Source organism: Protomyctophum bolini, assembly GCF_963924005.1.
Source record: "Protomyctophum bolini genome assembly, chromosome: 22".
Taxonomy (NCBI): domain Eukaryota; kingdom Metazoa; phylum Chordata; class Actinopteri; order Myctophiformes; family Myctophidae; genus Protomyctophum; species Protomyctophum bolini.
In genome coordinates this window covers 29,973,357-29,997,781 of record NC_137883.1, presented here as the reverse complement: position 1 = coordinate 29,997,781, position 24,425 = coordinate 29,973,357, and the positions used below count along the sequence as shown (strand labels likewise).

Here is a 24,425-nt window from a genome sequence, read left to right as displayed (position 1 = left end):
GAACTGTAGCTATAGTGAACATGCTAACGCTATAGTGAACGTGCTAACGCTAGTGAACGTGCTAACGCTAGTGAACGTGCCAAAACGTGCCGTATGGTCTTCAGACTATAGGACTCTACAGACTCCACTACTAGACGGAGAGGAGGGGCGATCCCTCCACTACTAGACGGAGAGGAGGGGCGATCCCTCCACTACCAGACGGAGAGGAGGGGCGATCCCCACATACTCTTTTAGGAACTCTGTCAGAGTGAGGTGTTGGAGGGACTCGGCCAGTTCCACATTACTGTCCTCGTCAGCAGACTGGGCACGCTTACGGAACCTGGTCTCTCTGTAGAACACGCACGCACACACACACGCACGCAAACACCACACACACACACGCACACACACACACACGTGCACACACACACACACACACACGGTACCACACACATACACACACACGTGCCTGGTACTGTTTACTGTATCTGTTCTTTATTTGAGCATCGACTCCACTACATTTCTAGGAAGGGAAAAAGTACATTATGAATTAGTTTATAACCCCACTTTAAGTACTTTTGAATGCGTTTTGAATATGTTATGTTAATTATGTTGAGTATGTTTAATAGCAAGTACTCAGTTATTTCAGTTATAGTGGAATGATATTTGTCCAGGAGTATCTATACCTTGACTGGAGTCAAGTGCTTACTGCTTAGTCCACCATTCTTCCTTGAAATAAAAACGTCTGGGTTTCCAAGGCTAGTCCACCACTGGAAGATGTTGGCCTGGTGCCCATAGAAATTGCATGGATACATGATAGAACAGACACAAACTAAAGGCCCTGGCATGGAGTGAATGCATAATCTTTGTCAAAATGCTTCACATTCAGTGTCATATCTGATGTTCTCCACAAGATGGAGCTACTGCGTGGTGAATGAGAGAGTGTGTTACTAGATGAATGAGACAGAGCACAAAGCACATGGCATGGTTCCAAAAAGAGCATCCCACACAAAATTAACTTGGTAATTAAGACCACGTTAGTACAGTTTTACTGCCCACTCCCACTTAGACACTCCCACTTGGACACTTTCCAGCCAGGCTCATTCATTCCAATGTAAATATCATGGATTTTACACATTAAATACCATTTCATTTTTGGAACCAGACCTTCTAAAATCTGTTCCAAATCCGTCAACAAGGCTTGGAAAAATATGTGCGTGACATTTATTTTTTAAAACAATGTTTTATCATAATATAGGAAAACTATTGGTGGAGAGGTTTGTCTAACGGTCTAACCCATGTTATGCTTAGCTGTGATTGGACCATAGCAGTTTGCGGAGGGGCTTAGCTATAGGTCAATTAAGGTGGTTTGGTCTCCCTGCTCGTCTATTGAGACATTTAGATCCTGTCTAGGTTGGACATGACCAAGGACTGTCTAAAGAGGACGGGACGCGAAGACCGTACGGCCGCCGCCATGTTGCTCACATGGTGCTCCATGGAAGGACAGAAACATGCGCACGGTGGGCTTTATGCAGCCAACACTTCCACGTTCAGCTTCCTTGGTCTCAACTGCGCATGTTTCTTTCCTTCCATGAAGCAACATGGCGTCGCCTGTACGGTCTTCGCGTCTCGTCCTCTTTAGACAGTCCTTGGACATGACCTTTGACAAGATCCTGTTTCTGGTTTGACACAAAATTAATTTCTCCACAGAGCAAGCGGGCAGGCTCTATGAGCTTAGTGGTAAAACATGTGAGCACTTGCACAAGGAGGTGAGAGGAGATGAAGTTCGCACACCGGTCTTGAGCTCCAAAACGTTTATTAAGGAAGAGATACGTTTCTTCGTCAGGAATATGACTCCTGGCGAAGACCCGAAGGGGCCGAAACGTTGCATCTCTTCCTGACGTCGAAATTAAAATTAAAAAATGTCCTGACAGTTTTCTGAAATACCTATGTTTCTATCATTCTATGTCAGAGGTGCTCAATATTTCATCTCAAGGATCCCAAAATGTATATGTAATGGGCCACCGACCTCCATCTAAAAATATGTTGTTCCACGCCCAGAAGCAAATATTTGAGTTAAGAACGTTCACTCTGAAAGAATATATATTCAAAGATTTGTGCAACATTTTCACAATTTTTCAAAAATAGCAGACCTATAAGCTCATAGCGCGGCACTCGGTGCCGCGCTATGAGCTTGTAGATCTGCTCCAATGCGTCAGTCGGTGTGAGCTCGCCACCATTGGTGTGTGAATGTGGGAAGTGAGGACGCTGGCGTCGACTGTTCGCCGCTTCACCTCCCAATGTATGAATGAATGAACCATTGTAAAGCGCTTTGAGCACTTGGAAAAGCTCTATAAAAATGCAATTCATTATTATTATTATTATTATTATGACAGACAGTTAGGCTACAATAGTGCAGCTGTAATAGATTTCCCTGGGAAACTATATCCCGCTCTCCCATTAATGCCATATGACAGTAAGATGACACTTCCCATGCGGAGGGATTAGAGCAAAGACAGATGAAATGATAGAAAGCCTTCAGGCTTCATGTATCTGATATCTGAGTGTCTCTAATTCGTTTGTCACTTGGAAGGAAGAGATTTTTTAGCACCCGTGGGCTGACCTAAAAAAGAATCAACCTGGTTTCACAAGATTTTAAAACACAACACTAACGTGCAGATATACAGTCACCCGTCGTCACTAAAGCAACAAAGCATGTCATGGTTATTATCCCTGCTTCCGGGCAGAAACCTTGTTCTTTGTATTATTAATATTTTTTGGTAAATTGATTCCCTACTTTGTCATGCTACAGTGTTACACACACACACACACACACACACACACACACACACACACACACACGCAAGTGGCAAAAGTAATTCTTAAAAAATGAAAGTGAAAGTGGTTTTGTCTGTCTGATGGTTTTATAAATAGTGAAAAGGGAATATGTTTTATTTAACTGACAAAGGCAACGTTTGCCCACCATGTACAGTGAGGGCTTCATCGGGCATAATGGGCTTTTCTTGGTTAAATAAAATATTGTGTGCAGACATTCTTTTCACTTGGGTATATTTGGTCTCAGTGGCCTCACGCTACAGAAACAGGAGATAGGCTCCTGCCCTATGGGCCTCAAGGCTCCTGCCCTATGGGCCTCATGGCTCGGCAAGGCTACTTATATTTGGTCTAGCACCATTTTCAAAGAACCGGTGGGGATGTGCATATCTTATACTTTTTTTTTTTAAGTTACAAAACACGTATGAACCATTTCAGCTTTATGCGTACTAGGCTATTTGAAAATAGCCGATCGGCCCGATCTACAAGCTCACAACAGCTTAGACGGGCTATTTTCAAAGCATTATACATTTGGAAACTTGTGAAATGGAACATTCTGCCGAATGTGTGAAATGTGAATACTTTTGTACTTTTAATCAAGTACATTTTGAATTATTATGTAGTATTTCTACATTGTGGTATTGGTACTGTACATACTTTTACTTAGGTGTAAATACCTTTTCTCATGTGGCTGCTCTGACAGACTGGCCCCTCTCTGCTCTGTGGAGAACCAAAACACAAGAGAAATTGTTAGTTGTATCCATTACAAGGTTGAGAGGTATAATGTAGTGTTAATAACAGCAACCAGAGTGAATATCATCACCAACTAAAACCTGACGGCCTACCAGGTTCTGTCATGCAGTGCCGCGCTACGAGCTTGTAGATCTGCTATTTTTTAATAATCGTGAAAATGTGGTGCAAATCTTGAATATATATTCCAACTTTTTTAAACTCAAATCTTTGCTTCTGGGGGGTCCCTGGAACTACATATTTTCAGATGGGGGTCGGTGGCCAATTACATATATTTCTGGGGGTCCTTGACATGAAAATGTTTGAGAAAGACATTTGTAGAATCGTCCTCAGATCTAAATGGGTTAACCCATTCTGACCGGGAACCCGTTTTGGTGTTGGCATCATGTCATGCTTTAGCTATTGAAAAATAGCAGATCTACAAGCTCATAGCGCGCCACCGAGTGGCGCGATACGAGCTTGTAGGTCTGCTATTTTTGAAAATTTCGAAGAACGACTGACATTTTTAGAATCTGATCTCAGGTCAGAATGGGTTCATCAGACCAGTGTGTGTCCAGTGGAAACCTCGTATGAATCTGATCTCAGGTCAGAATGGGTTAAACAGATGCTTCAACAAGTTAGACATTGTGTTATTCACTGTGGGATTTTGTCACTGTGTTTTTTGGTCCAAAGCAAAGTTTACAACATTCTAAAATGACACAGATGCCTTCTGTGTCATTTTGTAATATGCAAATGTCTGACAAACATTGCCTGAGGTTGTACTGTACTGTACATACAGTACTGTACAGCATGTGCACTGCCCACGCGCCGTCACGCATCAACAGCTTTTGTTGGCGTAACATCACCTGCTGCAGTCGCCATGTTTGCTTTACTGATGAGTTTAAACCGTAAAAAACATCTGTGTTATTTTAGATCTCATCCATATATTGCTATTATAGACTACTGTAACTGTATACATATCAACAGTTTTCTGAAAACTCTTAGGATTTTATAACATTGGTTTAGAACAGTAATCCTCAAAAATAGCTGCTATATATGTTTTAATATATTTTTTGAAAGAAATCTCGAAAATCAGTGAATAACGTTAAACATTCTAAGACAAATCTCTTTGGCATGAACAAAGTTTGAGTCATTTTTGTCCCGTTCCTGAGCAAATGATGACCAGGTCAATAGGAGACTCTCCGAGTCTCCGCCGGTCAACACATGATTTGCTCAGGAAGGCAATAAAATAAAATAAAATAAATCTCCATGAATTCAAGGCTTCATTCATGGGCTGTGTAATTGATTGAATAACAACGTAATGTTTTGGGTGAACTACTCCTTTAAGCCTGATTTATACGTTATGTCACACAATGATGACAATTAGACATTGGTTTAATCCTCACTTCCTGTATTATGTTTAGGCAAGACAGGCCAATTCACAAGTCAACATCGGTATCGGGCCAAGTATTTCCATATATACAGTACGGTACCGCATCCCTAGAGAAAGGCCCGAGATACATGCAAATAACGTGACACTTTACAGCGTGTCATGTTGTAAGCTTGCAGATCCGCTACTGTATATTCACTCATACAACAGAGTACAGTAAACCACAACACCAGAGGCATCAATGCATCTGGCACACTATACTGTACACTCTGTCTTTTATCATTCATCTTTTAAGAGCCTGCCCAGGGACTACAGATGAAAATTAGTAAGGAAGTAGCCTTGCCGAGCCATGAGGCCCATAGGGCAGGAGCCTGTCTCCTGTTTCTGTAGCGTGAGGCAGCTTGATGTACAAGTACACCCCCTGGACATGACGCTAGTATGTCACAGGGACTTACCCCCAATCCAACCCTTGACGCTCAGTTGTCACAGGGACTTATACCCCCAATCCAACCCTTTGATGCTCAGTTGTCACAGGGACTTATACCCCCAATCCAACCCTTGATGCTCAGTTGTCACAGGGACTTATACCCCCAATCCAACCCTTGATGCTCAGTTGTCACAGGGACTTACCCCCAATCCAACCCTTGATGCTCAGTTGTCACAGGGACTTATACCCCCAATCCAACCCTTGATGCTCAGTTGTCACAGGGACTTACCCCCAATCCAACCCTTGACGCTCAGTTGTCACAGGGACTTACCCCCAATCCAACCCTTGATGCTCAGTTGTCACAGGGACTTACCCCCAATCCAACCCTTGATGCTCAGTTGTCACAGGGACTTACCCCCAATCCAAGCCTTGATGCCGAGTGTCAAGCAGGGAGGCACTGGGTCCCATTTTTACAGTCTTTGGTATGACCCGGCCGGGGATCGAACCCCGACCTCCCAGTCTCAGGGCGGACTCTCTAACCACAAGGCCACTGAGCTGGTTAGATGAAAATTAGCTTCTGGCTAACTCTGGCCCATTTACATTGAGGTGAAAACTGACATGTTGATTAATGAGCTTTGTCCCTGTCAAATAAGTATGTACATTGTACAGTAGCCTACTTACTGCCAGGGTGGAGCAGAGACAGAGAGAGGGCCTGAAGGAGAGAGCGGCTGTGGCTGAGGCTGGGGAACACTCCATCTACAGTAGAGAGCACAGTGTCATAAACAAACATTAAAGTCCATAGACTCCATAGAAAGGTTATTATTTTGAATTAGGCTCTAATAAAACATTAAAAGTCCATAGACTTGGCTGCCAACATGACGTAACTAAAGCCATGCATGCCTAGCGCCCCTCAAAAAACAATAAGCTTCCACATGGACACAACGTCGTGTGAGGCCTCCCCACTAATGAGAGACAGGCTAAAACAAACAAACTAACATCAGCTCTTAGACACATTCACTAGTCATGTAGTGTAATTAAATTCCTTGTTCTGCGGGTCACATTCCATGACCCCAGAGTCACTGACCGGGACTGAGGTCAGGGGCCGGGGTGGCGCTGGGGTCGTCAGCCACACGACGCCGAGGCCGGCGGAGACTGATTTTGGGAGAGGAGTAGGAGTAGGACCGCAGACGGATCCCCGCGTCACGCACGTCCTGGAAGGACAGAGAAACACAAATATAATGTTTTGGGAGAGGAGTAGGAGTAGGACCGCAGACGGATCCCCGCGTCACGCACGTCCTGGAAGGACAGAGAAACACAAATATAATGTTTTGGGAGAGGAGTAGGAGTAGGACCGCAGACGGATCCCCGCGTCACGCACGTCCTGGAAGGACAGAGAAACACAAATATAATGTTTTGGGAGAGGAGTAGGAGTAGGACCGCAGACGGATCCCCGCGTCACGCACGTCCTGGAAGGACAGAGAAACACAAATATAATGTTTTGGGAGAGGAGTAGGAGTAGGACCGCAGACGGATCCCCGCGTCACGCACGTCCTGGAAGGACAGAGAAACACAAATATAATGTTTTGGGAGAGGAGTAGGAGTAGGACCGCAGACGGATCCCCGCGTCACGCACGTCCTGGAAGGACAGAGAAACACAAATATAATGTTTTGGGAGAGGAGTAGGAGTAGGACCGCAGACGGATCCCCGCGTCACGCACGTCCTGGAAGGACAGAGAAACACAAATATAATGTTTTGGGAGAGGAGTAGGAGTAGGACCGCAGACGGATCCCCGCGTCACGCACGTCCTGGAAGGACAGAGAAACACAAATATAATGTTTTGGGAGAGGAGTAGGAGTAGGACCGCAGACGGATCCCCGCGTCACGCACGTCCTGGAAGGACAGAGAAACACAAATATAATGTTTTGGGAGAGGAGTAGGAGTAGGACCGCAGACGGATCCCCGCGTCACGCACGTCCTGGAAGGACAGAGAAACACAAATATAATGTTTTGGGAGAGGAGTAGGAGTAGGACCGCAGACGGATCCCCGCGTCACGCACGTCCTGGAAGGACAGAGAAACACAAATATAATGTTTTGGGAGAGGAGTAGGAGTAGGACCGCAGACGGATCCCCGCGTCACGCACGTCCTGGAAGGACAGAGAAACACAAATATAATGTTTTGGGAGAGGAGTAGGAGTAGGACCGCAGACGGATCCCCGCGTCACGCACGTCCTAGAAGGAAAGAGAAACACAAATATGTGGCTCAGGAGGCGACTGTGGCTCAGGAGGTAGAGCAGGTCGTCTACATGTCGAAGTGTCCTTGGGCAAGACACTGAACCCCAAATTGCTTGCATGGCTTCCGCCGCAATCGGTGTATGAATGGGTGAATGTAATGCACAATCTATGTAAAGCACCTTGGATAAAGGCGCTATATAAATGCACCATTTACCATTTATGATGTTTTTTTACCGCATGAAAAATCTGAAAGACCCGTTTGGTTTAATGACTTTAGACCAGGGGTGCCCACACTTTTTAGACTTGAGAGTTACTTTCAAAATGACCAGCTCAACCAGATCTATCCACACAAATATATATATTGTCCCATTGCTGAAAATAGTTACATATTAGACAAACGCACTTGGAATGGGAAATAGAGGGGGAAATGTAATAGGTATCGGTAGGTTTTCTTTGTATATAACTTTGTAATTCTACTGACGTTTGTTCGAAACACTCAAACAAAGTATTGCATTGTGGGTTTCAGCTGCCCTTTTTGATGTCAATCAATCAAGTGAAGTCACCTTACTCAAATTAGGGGTTCAGAGACAGATGCCTTTTTATCCATATAAATTATATATTTTTAGGGGCATGTCATGTCATGTGGTCTACCTGCACAGGCTGTCTGTGTGATCTACTGGTACCGTAGATCTGGGGTCTGCAACCTTTTTTAAATGAAGTGCCATGTTTGTATTTTCTAGATCGTCAGTGTGCCATATCAACATTAATTAATTTTAATGACACCACGTGAAAAATGCCAACATATTTTGCTTGTCCACAAATATAATGTTTTTCCTTATTTTTAAATATTTTCTTTCACGTTGTTATTAATGATCATTATACTCAGGGCAATAACAGAGTTCAGTTTTAATGAATGTAGAATGCAGGATGTAATTTACACACAAATGTGAGGGATTTGACTCATTTTTTTAAATAGTTTATTTAAAACCAAAAATACTCTCTCACACACTTGCCAGTGTGCCAGTGAACACCCTCCTTTGTGCCAATGTTGGCACTGGTGCCTAAGGTTGTGCCTACCCCTGCCGTAGATCACGATCTACCTTTTGGGCACCCCTGCTTTAGACATAGCGATTTGCATGATGTTTGGACAAAATATGTAGGAATAACCCATTCTGAACGGGAACCCATTTTGGTGTCAGCATCATGTTATGCTTTAGCTATTGAAAAATAGCAGATCTACAAGCTCATAGCGCGCCACCGAGTGGCGCGCTACGAGCTTGTAGGTCTGCTATTTTTGAAAAATCGAAGAACGACTGACATTTTTTTAGAATCTGATCTCAGGTCAGAATGGGTTCATCAGACCAGTGTGTGTCCAGTGGAAACCTCGTATGAATCTGATCTCAGGTCAGAATGGGATAATAAGGATCTGAAAGATTGGGGCAGAGGTTCTGCTCTGGCATCCAAGGAGGGCGAGTGCCGTGCATAGTTTCGCTGCGATCGGCCCAACGGCGTAGGAGATTATAGCTGGTCACAGACGGACACACACACACACACACACACACACACACACACACACACACACACAGTCAGGGTGCCACACATAGCCTCTGCAACGCCTTCGGCCGAGACAATAACATATATAGCACAACAACGACGAGATGTATTAGGTTGCTACTGTAGAAGAGGGCAAAAGCATGTCATAAAACACAGTCATAAAAGAAAAGCATCCTACCTTTGAAGGGACGACGTCACACGCAGAGGAGGCAGAGAGAGAGCGGGACGAGGCTTCACTGCTGTCCCGTTCATCAGCACTATTGGGAGCGTCCGGCGGTGACAGCAGGGGACAGACAGGAAACGGGGACACAGGACCGTCCGGTGACAACAGGGGACAGACAGGAGACGGGGACACAGGACCGTCCGGTGACAACAGCAGAGGACAGACAGGAGACAGGGACACAGGAGCGTCCGGTGACAACAGCAGAGGACAGAGAGGAGACGGGGACACAGGAGCATCCAGTGACAGCAGAGGACAGAGAGGAGACGGGGACAACACGGCACCCTCCTCCTCCTCATCATCGCTGTCCACTTCCACAGACACCAGACTGGGACTGCAACGTGCGCGCAGAGGACAGAGACAAGCAGACATTCACACCGTGGGTGATCCACTTCAATTCTAATTCAATTGATGTGTTGATGCTGTGGTTCCCAAACTGGGGTCCGGGGACACCCAGGGGTCCTTGAGGGAGTTCGAGGGGGTACCCAGCTAAAATAGTTTGGAACCAAATGGACCCTTGTGGGTCTGTAACTCTGAGTGTATACAAATGGAACCAAAACCCTTCATAATCAAGTAAATTCAATGCAATTCCATAGAGGGTATATGCACATGCATGAAGTGAATGGCAGATTGGGTGTCAAAGTGAGTGACAAAGTGAATTTAACGTTGTTTAAAGTCATTTAATGCAATCAAACATGACTTTTCTGTTTGGACGTATGGGCTGTCGAGGCCAGACAGTAGTTTTTTGTTCCCGCATAACTTCCGGGTATGATGATGATGTCACGCGCATATAGCATACCCTCTATTAATTTCAGACACATGCACCAAGAACACAGAATATCGTGTACCTTTAACCCATTCTGACCTGAGATCAGATTCATACGAGATTTCCACTGGACACACACTGGTCTGATTAACCCATTCTGACCTGAGATCAGATTCTAAAAAATGTCAGTCGTTCTTCGATTTAAAAAAAAGAGCAGACCTACAAGCTCGTAGCGCGCCACTCGGTGGCGCGCTATGAGCTTGTAGATCTGCTATTTTTCAATAGCTAAAGCATATAAAGCATAATAACATGATGAATACCAAAATGGGTTCCCGTTCAGAATGGGTTAATACATATTATTTTTGTGTGTTGTTTTTTTTTATTGATAAAAATACCTGAGGCCGTCGTTTTCCAGGGGCGGGCTGGGCTCTCTCTGATTGGTCAGGTCAGGCTGGGGAGGGTGGGACATCCGCCTGTCAATCAACCTGTCCAGGGCTTGGACGGCAGGCGAGACGCAGGACGGCTGAGGGACGGAGGCGGGGGGGGGAGGGGAGGGGCTTCGAGAGGACCCCGACAGGAAGTCACATGGTTGCAGCGGTGGTGGTGGTGGTGGGGTCTCGGACAGGAAGTCAGATGGAGGGGGCAGGGGAGGGGCCTCGTACAGGAAATCACATGGTGGTGGCAGGGGAGGGGTCTCAGACAGGAAGTCACATGGTGGCGGCAGGGGAGGGGTCTCGGACAGGAAGTCACATGGAGGTGGAAGGGGAGGGGTCTCGGACAGGAAGTCACATGGTGGTGGCAGGGGAGGGGCCTCGGACAGGAAGTCACATGGAGGTGGGGGAGGGGTGTCAGTGACCAGAAGAGGACCGTCAGACTCCACTGTGTCGGTCCCTGTGCTGTCCCCGGTCACCCCACTGATAGACTCCACTGTGTCGGTCCCTGTGCTGTCCCCGGTCACCCCACTGATAGACCCCACTGTGTCGGTCCCTGTGCTGTCCCCGGTCACCCCACTGATAGACTCCACTGTGTCGGTCCCTGCGCTGTCCCCGGTCACCCCACTGATAGAGTCCACTGTGTCGGTCCCTGCGCTGTCCCCGGTCACCCCACTGATAGAGTCCACTGTGTCGGTCCCTGCGCTGTCCCCGGTCACCCCACTGATAGAGTCCACTGTGTCGGTCCCTGCGCTGTCCCCGGTCACCCCACTGATAGAGTCCACTGTGTCGGTCCCTGTGCTGTCCCCGGTCACCCCACTGATAGACTCCACTGTGTCGGTCCCTGTGCTGTCCCCGGTCACCCCACTGATAGACCCAACTGTGTCGGTCCCTGTGCTGTCCCCGGTCACCCCACTGATAGACCCCACTGTGTCGGTCCCTGTGCTGTCCCCGGTCACCCCACTGATAGAGTCCACTGTGTCGGTCCCTGTGCTGTCCCCGGTCACCCCACTGAGACACTCCACTGTGTCGGTCTCTGTGCCGTCCCCGGTCACCCCACTGATAGAGTCCACTGTGTCGGTCCCTGTGCTGTCCCCGGTCACCCCACTGATAGACTCCACTGTGTCGGTCCCTGTGCTGTCCCCGGTCACCCCACTGATAGACCCAACTGTGTCGGTCCCTGTGCTGTCCCCGGTCACCCCACTGATAGACCCCACTGTGTCGGTCCCTGTGCTGTCCCCGGTCACCCCACTGATAGAGTCCACTGTGTCGGTCCCTGTGCTGTCCCCGGTCACCCCACTGAGACACTCCACTGTGTCGGTCTCTGTGCCGTCCCCGGTCACCCCACTGATAGAGTGCACTGTGTCGGTCCCTGTGCCGTCCCCGGTCACCCCACTGAGACGACACATGGCGTCCCACTCCTCCACCCGTGGCACACGCATGGAGGACGTCACGTCTACAGCAGCAGCAGCAGAGCGCGGCGGTCGGCCCTCCTGGACATCTCTGCGGGGCGAGGCGGTACACTGGCTCCCTGTGAAATGAAACCACACATTGGTTGAGTTTCTTTTCCACCATGTTTTCGGCTTTTTCAGAGTATCTTTATCGGGCATGGGATAGGAGGCGAGGGGAGACGTATAACTACTATAGATGAACCTATAGATGGGTCTACTTTCACTGTCTGATATCTGTTTGAGTTGCTGGCTGACTACACACCTGAATATCTTTAGTTTTTTGTTTATTTTACTGTGTTAATTGCTATGTCTGATAATCCCATGTGGGTGGTATATGAATATGATATGATTTATTCAAGTACTGTACTTTTGAGGTATATTCATTATTGAGGGGCGCTAGCCCCTCCTATATCCAGCTTTTAGTGTGTGTCCACAAACTTTGTCCTACACAAACATTGCTTCTTCACACCATTCGTATATAAAACGAAAGAAAAGACGAAACGATCAATAAAGTGACAGACTATATTCACACTAGAAGAATGTTTTCACCGTTGACATTTTTATTGATACATACTGTAATGACCGAGGACACATATACAGTATGTGTATGGATGGACACAGACAGTGAGTGCACACACTGGCACATGCACGCACATTTCTTGAAATCAACGTTTATATATTTGACAAATAAATGAAACGATGCATTGCATTTAGACATTTACAGGTGGAATTGTGCCGTTTCTGTCCAAAGCATTGGAGGTTTGTCCACCCATTCAGTCACTGAGCTTTGATGTTAGCACCGTCTGTTAGTTATGCTAAGAAAGACGCAAATCAATTCACAATCCCAAATTGACACATATTATTGCACAACCAGTGATTATAAGAACGCCATGGAACTATTAACACCCACAAGCGCAAGAATCATTATTTACATTCTTAATTGAGGTACTGTAGATTTGGGGGCAAGTCCCCGCGACATACTAGCGTCATGTCCAGAGGGTGTACTTGTACATCAAGCTGCCTCACGCTACAGAAACAGGAGATAGGCTCCCACCCCTATGGACCTCATGGCTCGGCAAGGCTACTTACTTACTTTACCGTAGATTAAAAAATGTAAACATTCGAGTTTACTTTGGGCTACTGAATCGTATGCTGGAGGGTAAGACCTCCTACGCGGCATGGAAAACATGAGGATTCATCGGTGATGCTACTGTCAAGTCAACTGATGCTAAGTCAAGTCAAGTGTATTTGTACAGCACATTTCACACCACAAGCGAGGACTCAATGTGCTGAAATGAAATACAATACAATACATAAGTAAGTACAAAAAACTATAATTATACAAAAAGCAGTCACTCAATGTTAATAGTATGTGTAGTAGATAACAGTAGCACAATTTGAAATTTGCACCATGGCCAGAAAAATAATGAAGTCTGTGTGTTTGACTAGGAGGGTTTGACTGGATTGCTGAATTCCTACAATGCCCATAATGCTTTGGTGCACTTCCCCTCTTTGTGGAGAGAGGGGAGAATGCATGGAGGTGTGACTTTGTAGTCCAGGAAGGAAGTGAGACCACATTTTCACAAAATTTTTGGTCATGAACATTCGTGTCATGACTAAAATATCTAAAAACACCCATTACACACATAGTGTTCATCGTGTCCTAAACATAATTAAAATAAGATATGGTTGTTGCAAAAAAAGGGTGAAGTGGCCCTTTAACTCAGTGGTGACAGTGAGAATGCTGTCTCTGTGAAACCATACATTCATACAACATCCCTCAATGATAATGATTTATTTATTATTTGAACAGCGCTTTTTCCAAACAAGCCGGTTAAAAAGTGCTACACAGAACAAGATAAAAGAGCAGCAGAGCACATAAAATCAACGGGTAACATTGTTAAAACGAAGATAACAGAGTAGGAGAAAAAAGACTATTTACACAAAGTAGTAACACAAAAACGGATGAAAGGCAAAACCACTAAGAAAAGGCCTCAACATAAAAGTATGTTTTAAAAGAAGACACTGCTTTTGCTAGCCTCAGATCCTCGGGCAGAGCATTACAAAGCCTAGGATCGGATGCCCGGAGTGGACTGTGAAAGTCAGAAGGCCCCGGGTAAAGAGCAGAGACATGCAGGGGACTTCCAGGAGAGCCTTACCTGAGTATCTAAGGCAGCGCCCAGGCTCATAGGAGGTCGGCATGCCTAATAAAATATAGTGCGGCCACATTCTTGTTTTTTTTTTCAAGATTCCCTCTTCTGTTTTTGTCACTCAGACAGACCCTGGTCATGTGACTATTATTATGATCCACTTGCATCTCGTGGTTGAAGCGACAAACCTTTCTAGGCTGAAGCGAGCAGCGTGAACCGGGACACTGGCACGCTCACTCTGTCGTGACCTTTACAGGTTTGTTTACATAGAAAACTTCACATGTGCTCCATATATTTATCGCATAAACAAGGGAGAAAGAGCCTTCTCTGTCCGTGCCCCTAAAATTTGGAACACCCTTCCCAAAACCATCCGACAAGCAGATACCGTTGCATCCTTTAAATCTCTTCTCAAAACGTACTTGTTCAGAAAAGCCAGCTGGCTTTAAGTTTTGCTATGCTGCATCTATTTAATTGTGTATTAATTCCTGCTTTTTTGTGAATTTGTTGTACAGCACTTTGTGACTTTGTCCAGAAAAGTGCTATATAAATAAAGTTATTATTATATTATATAATAACACGTCTGAACTCTTAACGTCGAGCCTGCGTGTGACCAAGGGCATTGTATAGTTTGTTCTTTAACGTCATGCCACATGTAAATGGAAGATTGTATACGATTGTATAACGTCTGTTATGTATACATATATAGTATACATAACAGACATGATTTCATATGTTATATCAGAAAAGGAATGCACAGTAGGAAGTTATGAACAAGTCTATGGGTATGTTCACACTGGCTGGCTTAAAAAATAAAATAGGCCTTTTTACATAAAAACCTATGAGAAACTAGAACTGCACTCTGCCGAGTGCATACTTGCTTGTTGCACACTAGTAGGCCATAAATGGCCAACTAGTGCGCAAGCAGAGCGCGCAAGCACTTTCGGCCGCTGTAAACGGTTTGAAATGTATAATCTTTAGGTGTAACTATTTGCTACTAGTGCGCAATTTGATGCGTATGCAAAAAGAAACAGCAAATCTGTGCCTGGTTTGCTGGGACCAGATTACACAAATGACCATATTTCTTACGTCATCATTGAGAGCTAGTCATACATATACACACCACGTACTCTGGTCCCAGAAGATCAGGCACAATTTGCTATTTTATTTTTTACTGATTATGTGTATAGTATACGTATGACATGTTAAAGAGCTGATTTGGTGAACCGGAAGTAACCATTTTGGGCGGGGGCCTGAAAGTGGTCAGATGAGTGGGCTCAGAGGGCTGCTGATTGGTCAGATGGGTGGGCTCAGTGTGGGCTGCTGATTGGTCAGATGGGTGGGCTCAGTGTGGGCTGCTGATTGGTCAGATGGGTGGGCTCAGTGTGGGCTGCTGATTGGTCAGATGGGTGGGCTCAGTGTGGGCTGCTGATTGGTCAGATGGGTGGGATCAGAGGGCTGCTGATGTACACTATTCATTTTAGGTTAGACATCATATAGGTTGCTCAATCTCTGTGGAAGGAACACGTTATTCCGACCAGTTCCCTTTCCCCTCCACCAGGCGCCCCGGCTGGCCAGGGGGAGGTACGGCACTCTAATCTTTAATTAATTTCACATCTACACCCTTGTCATCAATATCCAGTATTTTCCATAGTTATTTTCCATAGAGACCCAGTCTCTCAGCAGGAGCAGCTCTGGGCAGGAGCAACCCTTCCCCTTCAATAAAGAAAAAGGCTGACAGTGAGAACATAAACTAAGGATGCATAATGGAAGGCCTCAGTGACGTGTTGTCATAATATTGTTTGATGTCTGGACCACTTGTACCCTAAGCTAATGTAGGGGAAATCCTGCAGCGCGCCGCGCCGTTTCCTCCCCGTGCTGCTCTCACTGCCGTCGCTTGGAAACCATGCATGTCCAGAAACGCTTACTTTTCAGGAAAATTAGAAAAGAAATAATTTACAATTATTATTTAGCTTGTGTTAAAGCTGCACTATGTAATGTATACGTTTTATGAATAAAACAGCCTTTTTTTTTTCATTCTGTATGGTAGAGTATGTCCATACTATTGTCTGTCCTGATGAAGGTCTATAAGCGACCAAAACATCGACCTAATAAAGAGCAACATTTTGGCAAGTGTCTGTAATGCATACAACTGGGGGTGGTTAGGCCTGCTTTTCTATCGAGATGATGATGGGGGGGGGGGCATCCAATTTAAATAATATTATGGAGATACAAGGTTTCTGCCCGACAGTGACGAGGTGGGGCATGCTATGGCTGAGTGTCTAGAAGAGAGGCCCGTCTGGGCATCACAAGGTTCACGTACGGGTTCGAGCCTCGGGCTCGCCCCGGGCTACATATCAAAATGTCCCAACTTTCAAATCCCCCCCATATACCAACCAAACGCACACTTTTAACTTTTTGTGGGTTTTTTACATTCACTTCAGTGGTTTTCAACCTTTTTCATATCAAGGCCCATTATTTATTGGATACCATTTGAAGAGATTTAGCCTTTCAGATGTTTAACAATAATGGACCCTCCCGGGTCCATTTGGTTTCATTTTACGCTCTCAAGAGTTAAAGATATAATATAAGGGTCTGTTTGGTTACCAACTCTCCGTCATTTAGCTGCATGGGGACCACCTGGAACCCCCTCAAGGACCACAGGTGGTCCCCGGACCACTGGTTGAGAACCACTGCCCTACTTGATCATACTACATTGTCACACAAAAGCCTCAAAAGTAGCAGATCTACAAGCTCGAAAAACAGCACGAAGAGCAATGCCTTTTGAGCTTGTCCACAACATCAATGGTGGTACCATAGGAGAGATAACAGGCAAACATTGAATTGTGTAGACTTCTTGAAAATTAAGTAATGCAGATGTTTAACAAGAATATAACTACCTCCGATACTTTTGTTTATTCTTTTCATTTCAATCCTGAAAAGTTAACATTTTTGGAGATACTGTAGGGATACTGAGGGTTCCGCGGCCGTCTGACAGAGATGATTGTGACCACATTGAGGGTTAGCACAAACATTGAACGATGCACCATTCAGACCGTCAGCAGACTGAAGGCAGTGGGAGACTCTCAGACTTGTCACCGACTGTAGAATGATTCTGTTGTTGAAGCAGCCTTTAGTTCCAATAACACCAGACGATGCCCAGTTATGTCAGGGAAAACAACAGTGAATCACACAGCTGCTGTAATGGAACACTGCAGGAGAAGATTAAAATCTCCAAAATGCTGAGGAACTGCAACACAGTATGAGACCTGTAACCTGTAACAATCAGACCATAATCTATACCTCCCTCGTACCAACCAACCCCATGTGGGACCCACGACCATCAAAATGGCCTTTAGACCCATTTTTAGGCCCATTTAGACCTGAGGACGATTCTACAAAATGCCTTCTAGATTCTGACAGTTTTCTGAAAAACTCTATGTTTCTACTACTGTATGTAATTGTCCGCCAACCCCCATCTGAAAAAAAACGTTCCAGGGACCCCTCCAGAAGCAAAGATATGAGTTGAAAAAGTTCGCTCTGAAAGAATATATATATATACAAAGATTTGCGCCACCATTTCCACAACTTTTCAAAAATAGCAGACCTACAAGCTATTTTTCAAATTATAACATAATGTTTAAAACACCAAAAAGGGGTTCAATGCCCACTCAATGCCCACTTTTTTCACAAACAATAACTTGGAAATGTTTTGCACATATCACGGAAACATGGCAAGGAGTGTTGGAAAAATGTGCCACGAATAGAACCATGGCCACCGAACCGCTCTCACAGCAGCACCTCTAGGCCAGCCGGGTGAAATGCTGGAGGTGGCTTTGGCAGTAGTTTACAAAGATTGTTTTCCATTTACTGTAGGACGGTCAGCTCCAGTACTTACTGTACAGCTCCTTTGAACTTTTAAATCACCAAAGTAGGTCGCACAAATCCTATTTTATTATCGTATCATTTATCGCCCTCCTGGTTTTAGCAGCTCTATTTTTTTTTAATCTGATTTTAGTGACCTTTTAACCTCTTATTAAGTTTGAAAATTTCCGTCAAGAAGAAACTTCAAACTTTTACACAGGCATTTCCAGATGTGATTATGTTTTTTCCTTTTTTTAATTATTGCTGTCCTGATTTGAGATCAATTGTATGGACCTTTTTCTGTTCTGTATTAACTTCCTACTTGCGCGAGCAGAGCGGCACAAGTACTGTTTTCGGCTGTATATGTCGGTCACTGGCTCGGCCAAGTACAATGTACTTACTAACTTACAGCTATTGAGAAAGAATCATCACACTCCCATAGAATACTTCCATTGTAAACTGACAACATTCGTATAATATATAATAAATCACATTTCTCTTTTTGGGTCTCGAGCTAGAAAAACAGTGATGTACTGTAAGCCCACTGTCCCACCAGTTTTTGGGTGAAGGGGACACCAGCAGCCCGTCCCCATTCCTGTCTTTGTACCAGTGACGGGGCAACATTCCTGGACCTCACAAAGACCCCCATACCCCACTTTCACCCAAAACTAGTGCCCCTACAAAGACATTGGAAGTGCAGATACATTGGGACCCCCAGGGGAGGGGGCTACAAAAATGTGTTACTAGAGCATGAAAATAACGTTGTGTCCCAGAACCACGGCAGTGGATCAGTACCTGGTAAGAAGGACTTGAGCTCCTCACACACATCATCATCATCCTCTTCATCCAGGGACAGGACCAGATGCTCTTCAAACACCTATACAGTGTGGAGAACAGGAGCAGTGGTGTGTTATTCAAAAGACTAAGAATAAATCCAAAATATTGTGAAAATATTAACACTAATGGCCTGATCTCAGCTGAGTATTAACCACTAATTAATTCACCTGTGATAATCTGTTCATTGTTATACGTTCTCTTCACATTTTGTGGATGAAGACTGTAACTTTAACCATTAATCACAATGTTTTTGTTCATTGGGGTTTGGCCTTATAGATGGAAATGTGGCTTTTTTTTTACTGTGCGTTTCCTTAACGTTTTAGACAAGTCATGTAGCATGTAACAAAATACATTTGTAAACGTTTCAAAATAATACTGACATTTTTAGAGCTTGCGGCCCTTGGACTTTGGGAATTTTGCCGAGTGGCCCCTGAGCCATCTTACGTTGAGTAGCTTTACAGGAGAGGGAAAAGGGACCTGCCTTCAAACGGAGCCAACATAGTTATTGTTTAGTCACAAGCTCTAGTTAATACTTTTCATTGGTTCAATATTTCATTGGCTCCAAGCACTGTTGTTTTTGGCAGCAAATTTATATTTTAGTTTTAGTCATAGTCTCTTGAATAGTTAGTTAGTCTAGTTTTAGTCAACTAAATATCATAAGATTTTAGTCGACTAAATCTACAGTTGATTTAGTCGAACAAAATGTATTTCGGCAGGCCTTGATGCCGTCGTAATGACAGTTTTCACTGCTGAGAATAGCCGATCTACAAGACCACAACGTGTCGCAGCGCGACTCATTGTGGGCTTTTAGATCTGCAACTAATTGTAAAATGACTTCTAGTGGATCTCTTTGTCCACTAGTCCCTTCCTAACATTCTAGTCTAGTTTTTATTTGTTGTCGAAATTGTCAGTATATTTAGTCTTAGTTTTAGTCATCATAGCTTAGTTTCCATTTAGTTTTCCTCGGTGAAAAAAGTCGACGAACATTTTTCGTTCTTAGTTTTAGTCGACAAAAACAACACTGGTTCCAAGGGTTTGTCTTGGCTGAGATAGGTTTTGGCAAAAAAATAATAATAACAGGCATTATGAAATGTCTGTCAATATCAGGGGAACGTGAGATGTCAGCCCAAAGGGTTATAGCAAAGACTGCAATGTTTCCAGATTGCCATGACCTGAGATGGGAGAACATAGTGTATAATCCCAACTCGGTGGAGCATGTCAAATATCTCTGCTGTCTGGAGGAAACCACATAACTCCAAAATATACATTTTTAAACAATGCAATACTGCCTCATCAAAGTTGGTGTTGTGACATATTGTCAATTACTTCCATGCGAAGGAGAGAGGTGGTGGAGCTGTTTTAGCAGACAGTTTGAGGGTCCAATGGAGTTAAGAGGTTTTGTCCAATGTGTTTTTTTTACTACTTTCCATTGGTTCAATATTTTCGAAACAACACACAGACGTAAAGGGTGTAAAGCACTGATTTATGGGGGGGGGGCTTCTCAAAAGGTTCTAGAACTTTGGGAGAGTTCACGTCGACACCACAGAAATAACTGGGTAGGGCTGTCTAATCGCAATTATCTGTAAGACAATTAACCGTCAACTTACATTTGTAATCGTGACAGGCCGAGTACTATAGGCATATTTAATGTTTGGGTTTTGGGGTGTTATGGGGCAGCTTTTTCCTACTTGCTCTGCACGTGTACCTTCATGTGTCTTGTGTCACTTCAATAAAAACAGGCAGCACACACACAGTAAATGTCCAGTGGAAAGGACATTTACTGTGTGCTCACTGAGAGCTCCTTCTCTCATTTGCATAACATTGTTGAGCCTGACGAAGGCCCCTGAGGCCCCCAAACGTTTTTTTTTGTCCGCTCTATTATTTTGTGAGCTTTTTAAAACGGTGTGCGGATCTCCTCTCTCCTTTCGTAGTTATCTTTTGGATCTAGCACCCGTTGCGATTTGTGGATATGCGTGCACCTCTTGACCAATGTTGAGCTGTGCACTGTAACCCTAAGGTACAGTATGTACAGGGGGATTGTTCCTTTAACTGTGGCTGAGGCTGGGACGAGGAGTATTATGTGTTGTGTTTACTTTCTGTTCTGGTGTGCAGGGAAGCGGTCGCATTATTGAGAGGAAGAGAGATTTTACTTTGTTTGTTCACTACGGAGATTAGATACAGAATTAGAACCCTGGCTGATCACGTTTGTCCTTTTGAATTATTATTTTGAATTATTAAATCACCAGTTCTGCAACAGAGACTCCTTTTCCTTTACAGCATAGCAAGAAAGCATAAGGATTATTCCAGAGAGGAGAGACACGGTGGTTATAGCACCTTGAGACTTTGATTTAGTCTGGAGTGTTTTGCGAGCGTTCTCTGCATGGCAGTGCTTTCTGTCTGTCAATTAAGTTACATCTATTAATACTGCCAGAGTAACTGTTTGTGTGTCTGAGTCTTGTTTTCAGGCTCCCAGTGAACATTCTGGTCCCCAAGGACCATGTGTTTAGCAGCAGTAACCATCATCCATACAAACATGTACAGATTAGATTAGAATAATGTTGTTTTTTTGTACAGAACACTCACATTGTCCACCAGGTCAGGCGCTTCCACACACCGTTCCTTGCTGAGATCTAAAAGGAATCGAAAAAGAAAACGGATTACATTAATTAATTCACTAATTCATCTTGGCATCCTTATTTTTGGCATGTCATTTTAGGTCGAAATGTTCCAAAATTGAAAAAGAACATTGAAAAAGAACATTTCCACGACTGCAGCCAAATATCTATCAACTTAGGGGTTCCGTGACGTGAAAACGTTTTTGAGGACTACTGATTTAGATTAGTAGAATCGCCCTTAGGTCTTAACACAATCAGCACCGGGATTTCGTTCAAAATAACACGAAAAATCGTGAACATGTGCAAATCTTTGAATATATATATTATTTCACAGTGAACGTTTTTAACTCATATTTTTGATTCTGGGGGGGGGTCCGGCGGGTCCCTGGAAAAACATATTTCCACCCAGGCGTCCGCAGCCAAATCCAGATAATTATGGGGGTCCACTGACACAGAAACATAGGTTTTTTTCAGAAAACTGTTATGAAAAACTGGATTTAGAAGATATATTTTTGTAGAATCGACCTCAGGCCTAAATGGGTTAAAGTAACCAAAGTGACATAATGATTAGGTTGTTTTCCTCAGGATGAGGTGGTACACCCCCTGCATGCTGGGGTCAATGGCTAGACCTGACATCTCTATGGTTACCGCATAGGCAGTCATTAGTGGTCAGATGAGATACAGGTGTGTGTGTGGTGTGTGCGTGCGTGTGTGTGTAGGTGTGAGCATCTTTTACAAAAGCTCCAACACAGAAATGGGACTCCAAATTAGTTACATTTCGCCTGGATATAATGCTAATACATTGCAATCCACTTCTTCCCTCTCTGATGCGCATTATAGGGCCTTAAGCAACTAGTCGACTATTCAACTAGTCGACTAGTAACGAAACCTCGCATCGCAGCGAATGTCCCCCCGCTGCGGATCGGATCGTTGCCCCGTCGGCTAGAATGCTGTCGAAAAAAAGGCCGCCTCCCGTTTGGTACTAGTTGACTAGTCGATAAGATATTCTTTTCGATTTTGTAGGCCTCAAGATCAGGTAGAATAGATTATAGATATAGTCACCAATGTACCGGTACACAGTTTTTAAATGTACAAATATTTATTTCCCAAAAAACTAGAACTAGGCACTAGGCAACTAGTCAACTAGTCAAAATGCCCTATAGTGTGCATTGGCTCTTGTTTTTCCACACACTTCTGCTCAGCAGGGTTCCATTCCCTTCCCGTGGTGTAGAGAGTGTTTGGTTCAGGTGCTTTGGGGGGGGGGGGGGGGGGGGTCCATGGTTTCTGCTGTGCTCTCAGTAAAGATTTTCTTGACCAGTGAGTGGATCAATAGCCCCGGGGCGGGACTGGGTTTTCGTAAACAGATACATGCGTTTTTGTTTTGTTTTCCTTTTTTTTTTAAACTGACGGAGATCTGTTATTTTTGCTATTTTACAATCTCCCAGAAATACGTACATTATATACAGCCTGACCGACCCAGCCACGGTGAAATAGCACTTCTGTACTGAACTCACCCAGCCTGACGGACCCAGCCACGGTGAAATAGCACTTCCGTACTAGTGAAAGCCACGCCTCCGTCACAGTCAAAACAGTAGTCGTGTCATATGTATGGATTTTGGGGGATTTCTAGTCGTATATGTTTTCATGTTTACGTATTTCTGTGAGATCAGGGCTGTTACAAATACATCTAAAGTATAATTATGTTCTGACTCAGTTCTGGGTTCCCAGGATTAGCACCACCTCCTGAGAGGGACCCAGATTAGGTTCTGAGAACCTCAGGTGGGGGTTAGGTGTCCTGCTGGGGGACACTTCAACACATTAGAGGTCTGAAATCGTACCCGGGGCCTCCCTATAGGCTGACTAAACACTCAGCCATGGCCTTTCTTGAAAAGAGCATTTTGTTTTCGCACGGTGCCTGTAGATCACAACAGGTTCCCAAACGGTGTACTCTTGCTTCATGACTTTTGACCTTTGACACTCGACCTGTCCGGTTTGGTTACGCCCGAGAGGACTTTCCTCCCTCCTGAATGGCCGAGTGATCTTGAAGGCACTCAAGTTACCGGGACATGCTAAGGCTCCGCAACAACAGCGCTAACAGTGAGAAAAGAGGGACTGCTCTGTGTCTCATGTACTGTACTGTACTGTGCATTAGTGTATAGTATGGATTAAGGGAAAATAAAATTCCGGGCGCTGAAAATGTTTGCATGGAAAACAAGTCCTGATGTGTGATTTAAAAAACAGTGTGACAGGAGCGCCCCACACTATAGCGCCGTTTCATTCATTATTAACACGATATGTAAGATGATGATGTTTTTTTTGGTAATTCCTGCTGGTTTTCTTCATAGGCTACTGCCAATGAAGAAATCACAGATTGAGGCTTTAACCTCTGCTTTTATGACATTTCCGGGACCATTAGGGTCACTTAATGGTCTGCTTGGCTTACAGCATAACAGATGCACATGACTTTGAATCTATGGTTCTTATTTAATATATCATTGTCCTGTAATGTCATTCACGTCGAATGTCATGTTTTTATGTTCTGTGTGGACCCCAGAAAGATTAGCTGCTGCTATGCACCAGCTAATGGGGATCCTAATAAAACTGTAAACTCTAAACCAAGTGTAAAATGACTTATAGTGGATTTCTTGTCCACTAGTCCCTTCCTAACATTTATTTTTTATCTGTTAACGAAATTTTCAGTATATTAGTGTTAGCTTTAGTCAATATAGCTTAGTTTCCATTTAGTTTTCTTCAATGAAAAAAAGGTAGTCAACCAGGAGATTGGTTTTAATGGGTTAACCGTTGAACAGATTCTCACATCCTGTGCAGTGACGTTGTTCTCAGTCTCCTGGAGAAGAGTTGCTCTTCTGTTTTCCTTCACACATCACACTAACACGCCAGCATCACCACCGTCATCACATGTGTGCTTTCAACCACAGAGTCTGAATC

At 44.4% G+C, this 24,425-nt stretch overlaps 1 protein-coding gene across 1 annotated transcript in view; it reads right to left on the bottom strand.

The window, feature by feature from the left end:
- Positions 1-24,425, bottom strand: part of arhgef28a (Rho guanine nucleotide exchange factor (GEF) 28a) — an 89,968-nt gene that overhangs the window by 39,564 nt on the left and 25,979 nt on the right. Inside the window, exons 8-13 of the mRNA XM_080755678.1 lie at positions 18,820-18,901; positions 10,527-12,093; positions 9,324-9,699; positions 6,442-6,568; positions 6,039-6,113; positions 3,489-3,531 (exon numbers count right to left, since the gene is read on the bottom strand). Of these exons, the coding sequence (XP_080611804.1) occupies positions 3,489-3,531; positions 6,039-6,113; positions 6,442-6,568; positions 9,324-9,699; positions 10,527-12,093; positions 18,820-18,901 (2,270 nt within the window). The remainder of the gene's footprint in view (positions 1-3,488; positions 3,532-6,038; positions 6,114-6,441; positions 6,569-9,323; positions 9,700-10,526; positions 12,094-18,819; positions 18,902-24,425) is intronic.